The 10,000-nt window shown below is 43.2% G+C and overlaps 1 protein-coding gene across 3 annotated transcripts in view; it reads right to left on the reverse strand.

Moving 5' to 3' along the window:
- Positions 1–10,000, reverse strand: part of LOC113820349 (uncharacterized) — a 78,574-nt gene that overhangs the window by 919 nt on the left and 67,655 nt on the right. For 2 of the 3 annotated variants that reach the window (XM_070139148.1, XM_027372684.2), the window contains exons 3-4: positions 4,604–4,729; positions 1,613–1,897 (exon numbers count right to left, since the gene is read on the reverse strand). In XM_070139148.1, coding sequence (XP_069995249.1) covers positions 1,669–1,897; positions 4,604–4,729 — 355 coding nt within the window. In that variant the 3' untranslated portion in view covers positions 1,613–1,668. Of the gene's footprint in view, positions 1–1,612; positions 1,898–3,451; positions 3,680–4,603; positions 4,730–10,000 lie in introns of all 3 variants that reach the window. The other variant, XM_027372685.2, reaches the window with a different exon arrangement.

Raw genomic sequence — 10,000 nt, forward strand, 5'->3', positions numbered from 1 at the left:
AGGATGGGAAATTGTTTAAGAACATGCTATAGATTGAAAGCCTGAAGTCATCAGAGGAGAGTATTCCTGGTGTCTTCATAATAAAATAATTCGTCAGATTATATCAGTGGTTCCCAAAGTGTGCAACCTTGAGCACCGTTGCCAGAACCTTCCTGTAGCCGCAAGACTCCAAAGTGAAACAAAATCTATTTCTTTTACAGTGGTACAGATATTAATTTTTTGTTTATTGTTTGTTTGTTTGTTTTATTTTTAGTTATTTTCTTCTGACGAACTTTTCTATATGAACGGCATCTCGCCAAAGGAGTTATATGAATTCAGATTATATTTTTGTTCGTTTTGCTTACCTTGTATAGCAGGGGTCGGCAACCTTTTGAGCATAATGTGCCAAATTATAATTAATGCCCTCTTATTAATAACCTTGCGTGCCAGCTTTTTTCAGCACTGTATACCCAAGTGTATTTTCCTGCACATTTTTGTCTTTGCTCCTCTGAGTCACATAGCGTGCCATACACAAGCGCTCTGTGTGCCAAGTCTGGCATTCGTGCCAAAGGTTGCCGACCCCTGTTGTATAGTATATCAGTACCATAATGTCCTTCCTTAAGTTTGTTTGCACTTAGATTTCAAGTTTAGAGTCATCTGGAGCGTTATGTTTATCTTTATCAATAATTTTATAACTTATATTATCATTTTCATTGTTATTATCATTAATACTATTGGTATGATTATTATTAGTCTGTGATAATTATTTTCATGTTACTGAGTTTTTACGCTAAGCATATGGTCAAGTAAACCTACTCTAATTTTTCACTGAGCTACAGGGATATATGGAACAGACAAACGCATTCTGTCATAAAAGTTTCATGCTGAACAGAGAGCGATGGGGGTAGGCTAAGGAATGGGTGCCACAAAAAGAGCTTTTAGATGTGGGTGCCGGCACTGAAAAAAAATATGGAAACCACTGGATTATTTAGAGGGAAGAGATGAAGAAAAGACACAAAGAGAGATGGAATAAAGATAAACAAACACAACAAGAACTCTGGTAGCATTATGATAAGCAAAAGGGCTTCATCCGATTCGCACACGAGTACAATACACAGTGGTTTTGATGCAGGAATGAGTTGGCGGTCTTAAGGATAAATGGAGTGATTGGTTATTAAATGCTTTAGCTTAGAATGAGTGTCAAGGTGTAGATATCAAATTGAAAAGGATTGTTTACTTGACCTGAATTCAAGAGAAGTAAGCAATAACTGGTAATTTCAGGTTTCACTAAATATCACTTGATATCTGCATAGACATTCATATTGTCATTACACATATATGCATTTATACATACACGCACACACACACACACATACACACAGTCACACACATACACACACAAATATATACAAATATACATATACACATATACATATGTGTGTTTGTATCTATAGGTGATCTAATGTGTCTGTTCTGTGTTTATAGGTCTGTCGAGTGTGTGTGTGTGTATGTGTGTACGCCTATGTATGTATGTATGAACATCACAGTGCACACGATCCGCCCACCGCCACCGCAGCCCAAGCGAGCGCCTCCACCACCCCGTCGGGAGCGCCTCCCGCGCGGCCGAACCAACCGTGGTCGTCGTCGGGCGGTCGGGCGTCGGGTGTCGGGAGGGCCGAACCCGACCTCCTACTTCCCGGGGTTCATTCCGCTCTCGATGAAGTGGGAGTCCTCGCCGTTGCCGCCGATGTCGCCGTCGGAGCAAGCGCGGTCGCCGAGGTTGAAGCAGAAGCTGCGGCACTGCCTGCTCCCGTTGCCGGCGCAGAAGGAGCGGACGGCGCGGGTCGACACGTGCAGGTCCTCGAAGTCCATGTCGGCCTCGAGGGCTTTGGCGAGCATCTGCAGCTCGTGCTCGAGGCTGCGGGGAGGCGGAGGCTGCGCGGTTAGACGGGGCTGTCGGGGGGGCTACTGGGGAGAGCGCGTGGGGGGGGGGGGCAGAGGGGGCGTTGCCAGAAAGTCTCGGGGGTTGCTGGTGAGAGAGGGGTTGGTGCTTGGGGGGGGGGGGGGAGCGTTGCCAGGAAGAACTCGGAAGTTACGAGGGAAGTTGGGGAGTAGGGTTTTACACTGGGGAGATCAAGGGGGGAGGGGTTACTGGTGAGAGCGGGGTATGTTACCGGGAGGGAGGGAGAGAAGAAAGTTACGAGAGAGGGAGGGAAGGGAGGTTAGGAAGGGAAGGGAGGGAAGCGGGAGAAAATTGCTGTGGGGGAGAGGAGAGGGAGGTTACCAGAAGGGGGAGGGGAAATTACTGGGGTTATTGGGGAGACCGATAAGAAAAACAAAAATCAAGGAGTTACTCGAGAGAGCGAGGAAAAACAAAGGAGACCCTAGGGAAAATCTCACAGAAAATGGGTCTGAGGGCAGAATGGAAAAGATCAGGGGAGACTAAGCTAAAACATCAAAGAGGAGAAAAATTAAGGGAGATAACCAGAGAGCCAAGACATCAGGGGAGAAAGAGATCACGGTGATAACGCAGGGAGATGAGAGCAGCTTCGGGTCAGCTTAAGGGGGAGAAAAGACGATGGTGAGAAATTGCCTCACTAATTTGAAAAAAAATGAAGGTACGCTAAAGAGGTAACCGTGGGGCGTATGCGAGAGAGAGAGAGAGAGAGAGAGAGAGAGAGAGAGAGAGAGAGAGAGAGAGAGAGAGAGAGAGAGAGAGAGAGGAGAGAGAGAGAGAGAGAGAGAGAGAGAGAGAGAAGGGAGGAAGAGAAAGAGAGAGGGAGAGAGAAATGTGAAATAATACAGGAATGAACTGGAAAGGAGGTGTCATGATACCAAACACCCAAAACGGCGTAGGAAGATCGTACCTACAAGAAGGGATATATAAAAAAAATCAAAATAATTCCGTTATCCCAAAAGTAGCTAATAAGAACATGCCTCCAAAAAACAAACCAATAAAAAAGCCACACCAAAAAAAGCACTATTTACATATCACAAGAAGAAAAGAAATCTATCAGAACACAGCATATCAAAAGGAAAAAAACATTACTTTCGAATACCGTTTTCTTCGCGTCTCAGGAAAAAGAAATTTGGAAACATCGCTAAGCTGAGGGAATGCACGGATGCGAAGAGAAGCGCCCAAGCAAAGAGGCAAAAGATTTCTATTTTCTTTGCCTAAGAAAGCGTTGCTGCTCTTGGCAAAGGAATGGTGCTGGCCGAGGCGTGCTCAAAGTCTTCTTTTTATTTATTAAATGATGTGGGATGTGTGGGTGTGTGTGTGTGTGTGTGTGCTTGTGTGTGTGTGTGCTTGTGTGTGTGTGCTTGTGTGTGTGTGTGTGCTTATGTGTGGATCAACGTGTGTGTGGGTATGCCTCAGGTATGTAGACCCGTGTGTACCCAATCCCGCACGTGTACACGCCCAAGGGACCCAGCACCACGCCCCGCCCAAGAGCGTCCCACCACCAAAGCTCACCATGAAAGTCTACTGCTATCTCCACGCCCTCCAGAGCTTCATTGAGCTTCTTCGGAGAGCTCCAAGGAACCTGAGGCTTGGTACTCCCCGGAGGCGACCTCAGCGGCCCTCCTCCTGCGGCCGGGGGAGGACAGGGAGTCCCAGTAGCTCTTCTCGGCCATGGCTCCCACGAGGTCCTTGTAGTCGCAGCCGTGGGAGAGGCCGGCGTTGATGTAGCAGGTGCGTTTCCTGGGGGGCTGGAGGGTTAGAGGGGTCCCGCCACCGAGGCATCTACGACTACGGAAGCTCTACGGCAGTGACTCTCAACCGGGAGTGAAATGGTTCCCTGGGGTTTAAAGACTTTACATCGCGCGGGGGTTAAGTCTAGACTCGTTTGGCTCGCTGGTGCTTCTCGTGTTTTTGTTACTTGATGCAAAATCTTAGTAAGGAAAACGTTTTTTTGTTTTTCCTTTCTGTATGGTCTTTTATGCTAAATATTCTTTCTTGTTATTCTACTTCTTCTTCTAATGGGAGGATGGGGATAAATTACAAAAAAAAGTTGAGAATCACTGGTCTACTGAGAAATAACAGATAACAGATAAAATGAAGCTACAATAATAATTCAAGTTTCACCATCTAATGAAGTCTAGACATTCAGTAGACACAAAAGAAACAAAATGTACAGCTCTCTGAATAAAATGACTGGGTTTCTAGACTAAATAAATTGCCTGAATAAAATCATTAGTTTAATAATTAAGAACCTGAATGATAATAATCATAACTCTAATAAAGATGATTACATTAATAATGATAATTAAAATGTTTATCATGATGGTTCTATATAAAAAGATATTAACAATGATGGTCATGCTAATAACAATAATAATATTGATGATGATAATACTAGAAATACTGAACATGAAAATGAAGCTAATATTGATACTGAGGTTAAAGATATTACAAATAGTTTTGACAGTAAAATTGAAGACAGCATCAACTATAAATCTCCCTGAATCCTTTTGAAAACAAATAAAAAAACGATCAAAACCATAAACACACATCAACAGTCTACCCCCCCCCGTCCCCTAACCCCCCCCCCAAAAAAAAAAAAAATAAATAAATCAATCAAAACAATATAAATAAAAACAACAAGGCAAAAGCAAGACCACCTACCGGATTCTTGATGGGTCTTCAACGGCCGCTGGGATCTCGTGTCCAGCTTCGACGACCTTCAAGTTGTTGATCAAACGTCTGATGAGCAGGAACTCGCGTAGCCTCTCTGGTACGCTAGAGAGTTCGCTGTTAAGAGAAAAAAGATATTGTAGCACTACTATTGCGGATATTATGTGTTGCAAGAATTGTTTGGTATACCGTGAGACGTTTGAGGTATGGGTTAGTCCTGATTAGTGTTGGGGCCATTTGAACGTAGAAAGAAAACGGGATCGACTCTCCGTTTTCTTTTCATTGGAATGGATGGATTTTCTTTTTCAACAACACGGAGAATCATATCGGTGATCTTCAAATTAATTAATCTAAGCACTCAATTTTTCCTCTCCTCTCTTCTCCCCCCTCCCTCTTCCTATCCTGCTTTTCCCTCCCTCTCCCTCCATCTCCCGCCTCCCTTCCCCTCTCCTCTCTTCTCCTTCGCCTCTTTCTCTCCCCCCTCTTCCTGTTTCCCCTCTCCCCCCCTCTCCCCTCCCCCTTTCCTCCCCTCTCTCTTCTCCCCCTTTCCCCCTCCCTCCCCTCTCCTCTTGCCACCTGGTGTCGAAACACTGAACTCTGTGAACCTTGTTTTATGCAGATCATTGAAATTATTGAACGCTCTGCTTTATCAAAGTCTTATGAAGCTTTCGCCGGAGTTCCCCTTACAGGAGATACTTGCAGGTCATATTTATATTCCAACTTGACAATAGACGTTTATTGAAAAAAGTTATACACACACACACATTTATGTATATATGTATATTTTTCTTTCTTTTTATTTTCCTTTCTGTTCGTTTTTTTATCATTCCATTTCGTGCTTTTATTTTGACATCTGACCAGTTTTATGATAATTCTTGTTTTATTTTTACTTTTATGTCAAACTAGTATCGGAAGAGAGAGAGAGAGAGAGAGAGAGAGAGAGAGAGAGAGAGAGAGAGAGAGAGAGAGAGAGAGAGAGAGAGAGAGAGAGAGAGAGAGAGAGAGAGAGAGAGAGAGAGCATGAGAAAAAGATAGATAGATAGAGAGAGAGAGAGAGAGAGCATGAGAAAGAACATGAAAAAGAGAGCGAAATAGACAAATAAGCAAAAGTCAAATCATGTAAATAAGAAAAAAAAAGATACATAGAAAAACCGCCCAATGTCTTGGAAAATGTCCCATTGACACGAAGCAATAAGACAGATTAAGATCATTCCAGAAGGAGTAAGAAGATCACCGTGACGTCACAGCCACCCTTATCCCCTCAAGACTAAATGAGATGCGATTTTTTGATGCACTTTAACCTTCTACCCCCCCCCTTCCCCCTCCTCCTCCTCTCCTCTCTTTCTACTCCTTTCCCTCTTTCTCGTCTCATCTCTCGGCTCTCTCCTTCCTTCTATCCTCTCTCTCTCCTCTTTTTACTCCTTTCCCTCTTCCTCGTCTTTTCTCTCAGCTCTCTCCTTCCTTCTATTCTCTCTTTCTCCTCTCTTTCTGCTCTTTTCCCTCTTCCTCGTCTTTTCTCTCGGCTCTCTTCTTCCTTCTATCCTCTCTCTCCCCTCTCTTTCTGCTCTTTTCCCTCTTCCTCGTCTCCTCTCTCGGGTCTCTTCTTGCTTCTATCCTCTCTCTCTCGCATCTCCTACCCCTTTCCTCTTCTCTTCCTTTTCCTTCTCTCTATCGATTCTCCTCCCCTCTCTTCCTGTTTTCTCTCGACTCCCTTCTCCTCCTTTCCTCCTCCTCTCTCTTGGCTCTCCTTTTCCTTCTCTCCTCTCTCTCCTTTCTCCTCCTTCCCTCTCTCGACTCTTTGCTCCCCCCTTTTCCTCCTCACCTGTCTTGATTCACTTCCTCCCCTTCCTTTTATTTCTTGACTCTCTTCCTCTCCCTTCCTCCTCCTCCCTCTCTCTCTTCTCCTCTACCCCTTGTCTACTCTACTCCCCTCAGTCCACCGGTTTAGTGTCTCCCCCTTGCCCTTTTCACTTCTTCCTTCCTCTTATTCATCTCTCTCTCTCTCTCTCTCTCTCTCTCTCTCTCTCTCTCTCTCTCTCTCTCTCTCTCTCTCTCTCTCTCTCTCTCTCTCTCTCTCTCTCTCTCCCTCCCTCCCTCCCTCCCTCCCTCCCTCCCTCCCTCCCTCTCTCTCTCTCTCTCTCACTCTCTCTCTCTCTCTCTCAAAATAAAGAAAGAGGGAGATAGAGACAGAGAGAAAAGAAAGAAAAGCAAAACACTCACGGATCTTTCCAGAATCTTCCTCCCCCGCCATCACTCAAAGGTGAGGTAAGTGTCTTACTCCGTGAAAGAATTTACTCAAACTCTCCTTCTGCCTATCTTTGCAAGCGGGAAAAAAGTTATAATAACCTATTTACTACAACAGGCCAAAAATGACTACAACAGGGGGGTGGGGAGGGGGGTGTGGTGATGCATAGTCCTTCATAAACTTTCATCATAGGGATATTAAGTAAAGTTATTTTTCTTCTGGAAGTTAGAAGACTTCGTGTATACATGTATGTGTGGATGTAACTGTGTAAGGGCAGGTGTGTATACGCGGCGTGTGTGTATGAGTGAGCTCTGTGTGTGTTTGTTTGTGTGCTTGTGTGTTTGTGAGCGTATGTGTGTGTATGTTTGTGCGTGTGCATGTGCCTGTGTATATGCATGTATGAGTACGTGTGTTTGTATGTGTGAATGTATGCCTACGTGTGTGTGTGTGAATGTACAAAAAACTGTAAGTGTGTATGCGAATTTCCAACTCTTCCCATGAATAAGCACCGAGGGTTTTTTTGCACACAAGCGAGGCCTATACTAACCCAGAACCCAATTTTCTCGTCTTTACTAAACGGATTACCAACTTACTCGCCGAAAATCCCATAAGTATTGGAACACCAATTACTCAGTCAGACCACCTCCTTAATAGTGGCTAATACTGCTCTGTCTTGGAGCCTGATTACGGCCAATGTACAACTGATTACCTTTTGACACTGGTTATGCGATAAAGGATTGTTTTTATCCTTTTATTATTATTATTATTATTATTATTATTATTATTATTATTATTATTATTATTCCCCCTTTACCTCTAAGCACATGCATCTTAAGAAAATACTAAGGTAACTAAAGCAGAATGTATTTGATGCTAGTATGATAATCTAAAACTATCTGATTTTAATTTGTTTATCGTTTTAGTGTCCATCTTAAGAAAAAAACTAATTTGATCAAAATAGAATGTCTTTGATGCTAGTATATCTATTCAGAACCACCTTATTTTAATTTGTTTATCGTTTTATCGTCCATCTATATATCCTCCTTCTTCTCCTCACCCACCTTTACATCATCCCATCACCCCCCCCCAAAAAAAAAAAAAAAAAAAACTTTCCCAAGAAAACACCAAAAAGACGAAGGAAGTCTCTCCTCTATCTCTTCGTTGTCTCCCTGTGTATCTCTCCATTCCTTCCTTATCCCCGCCTACCTGTTCTCTCCTCGCCCCTTTCCTGTCTACCTAAGCTAACTCTGCATGGCGTGTGGTTCGGCATGAATGCCATCCGAGCAGAGGGAAGCCCTGACGCAACCAGCAATGGGGTCTCGTCTCCCCGCTGCTCTGACCTCTGTTGTTGTCTCAGAGCAGTGACACGTAATTGCCGTCTTAATACTAAGCCCTTACATCCCCCATAATGTGATTTTCAACCAATCAGGCTCAGAGATGAGACCCCCAGCTCCCCCCCCCCCCGTCTCCTCTCAGTCTCCTTGGGTATCATCCTTGAGATATCACTGTTTTTTTTATCTTGTGGGTGATGACTGACTGTGAAGATTGCTGTGGTATTCGATAGGTTGATTATTCCCGCTTTTTCGATTGATGATTTTTATGTCCTGTCTGTTGTGGACTATCCTCCTTTACCAGGCTTGAACGTGATTTCACTCTGTCGTAACATTGTTATCTTCAGTGTTGCTATGCTTGTTACCGTAACCCGGATATACTCGTCTAGTGTAACAGAGTGCCATGTCATAAAAGTGCCTTACACGAGTTACAACATGGAACAGGACTTGTAAATTTTAATTCTGATATTGCACCATTTGATATCCCGTCGGCTAGCTTCGCGATTCCGCAATTAAATCTACGGACCCGACGCGCCGTGTTTCACTTACTATCGAATGTACTACAGCTTGCCCACGCCTGTGCAGTTAGCCAGTGAAGGAATAAACTAAACCAAACATTCGAAACGGAGGCCAATTGGTGCTCCGCTAATCCGTCGGGTCAATTAACTATCATCAGTTCCATGATTTTCGCAGCGATATGACCTGATGTGAAACAAAGACATAAGCAAATACACACATACTCTCACACGCTCGCACACACACGCTTGCACACGCATGCTTCCACATAAACACTCACACACACACTACGTCAGCGGCTTGGTCTTTCTTTATTATATTTACAAGTCTTACATGACCTTGCAGAATCTGCCATTTGGTTTCCTTAATTCTTTTTTTTTCTTTCTTTTCCTTAATATATCTTGCAATTATTATATATAATTTCTTTCTCTTTCTCACTCTTTTTCATTCTCTCTCTCTCTCTCTCTCTCTCTCTCTCTCTTGGCCCATCTGTCTGTCTGTATGCCTACCTATCTATCTGTCTCTCTCTCCTCCCTCCTCTCTCTTCTCTCTCCTCTCCCATGCCTCCTATCTATCTTTCTCCGTTATTCTTCTTCATCCATCTTCTTATTTTAACATCAGTCCCATCTTTTTTAGTCCATCGTATAATTTTCTTCGTGCTACAAAGTTCTTAATAGCTTTTTAAAATAATTATCATTATCAATCGTCCGTATTTCTTTTATTTTTACTGTTATCAGAATTTATCATCTATCGCTCTTGACTCACATTCGATATTTCATTTTCTCTTTATTATTATCTACTTTGATATCTTTTCCGATTATTAGTTTTCTATTTAGCCCTTTTTTCTCCATATTTCCTATTTCTTCATACTATCATTCTTCACCCTTATCTCTATTTCTTTCACTCCCTTTCCCTCCCCTTTCACCCATTCTCTCCCCCTTACTTTTCTCCCTTTCTCCTGATTCCTTCATTTTCCGTTTCTTCGTATCCTTAATTCTATCTTCAATGTTGTTATTATATCTATTATCCTTTGTTGCTGTTGTTTCGTTGTTGCAATTTCTGTTGTTGTTTTCCTGGTCATTATTATCATTATTGTCCACTTCTCTCTTCTTAACTTCATAAACTCTTTTCTATTGATTTCCTTCTCCTCTCCTCCGTCTCCCTCATCTTTCCCTTCTTTCATGTCAGTCACCCATTATCTCTCCCTCACTCATCTCCCTTATCTCTCCCTCACCCGTCTTCCTTATCTCTCCCTTACCTGTTCACCCTCTCCTTCACACCTTTCCCCTCCCTTTC

This window comes from Penaeus vannamei, chromosome 25, assembly GCF_042767895.1.
Source record: "Penaeus vannamei isolate JL-2024 chromosome 25, ASM4276789v1, whole genome shotgun sequence".
Taxonomy (NCBI): domain Eukaryota; kingdom Metazoa; phylum Arthropoda; class Malacostraca; order Decapoda; family Penaeidae; genus Penaeus; species Penaeus vannamei.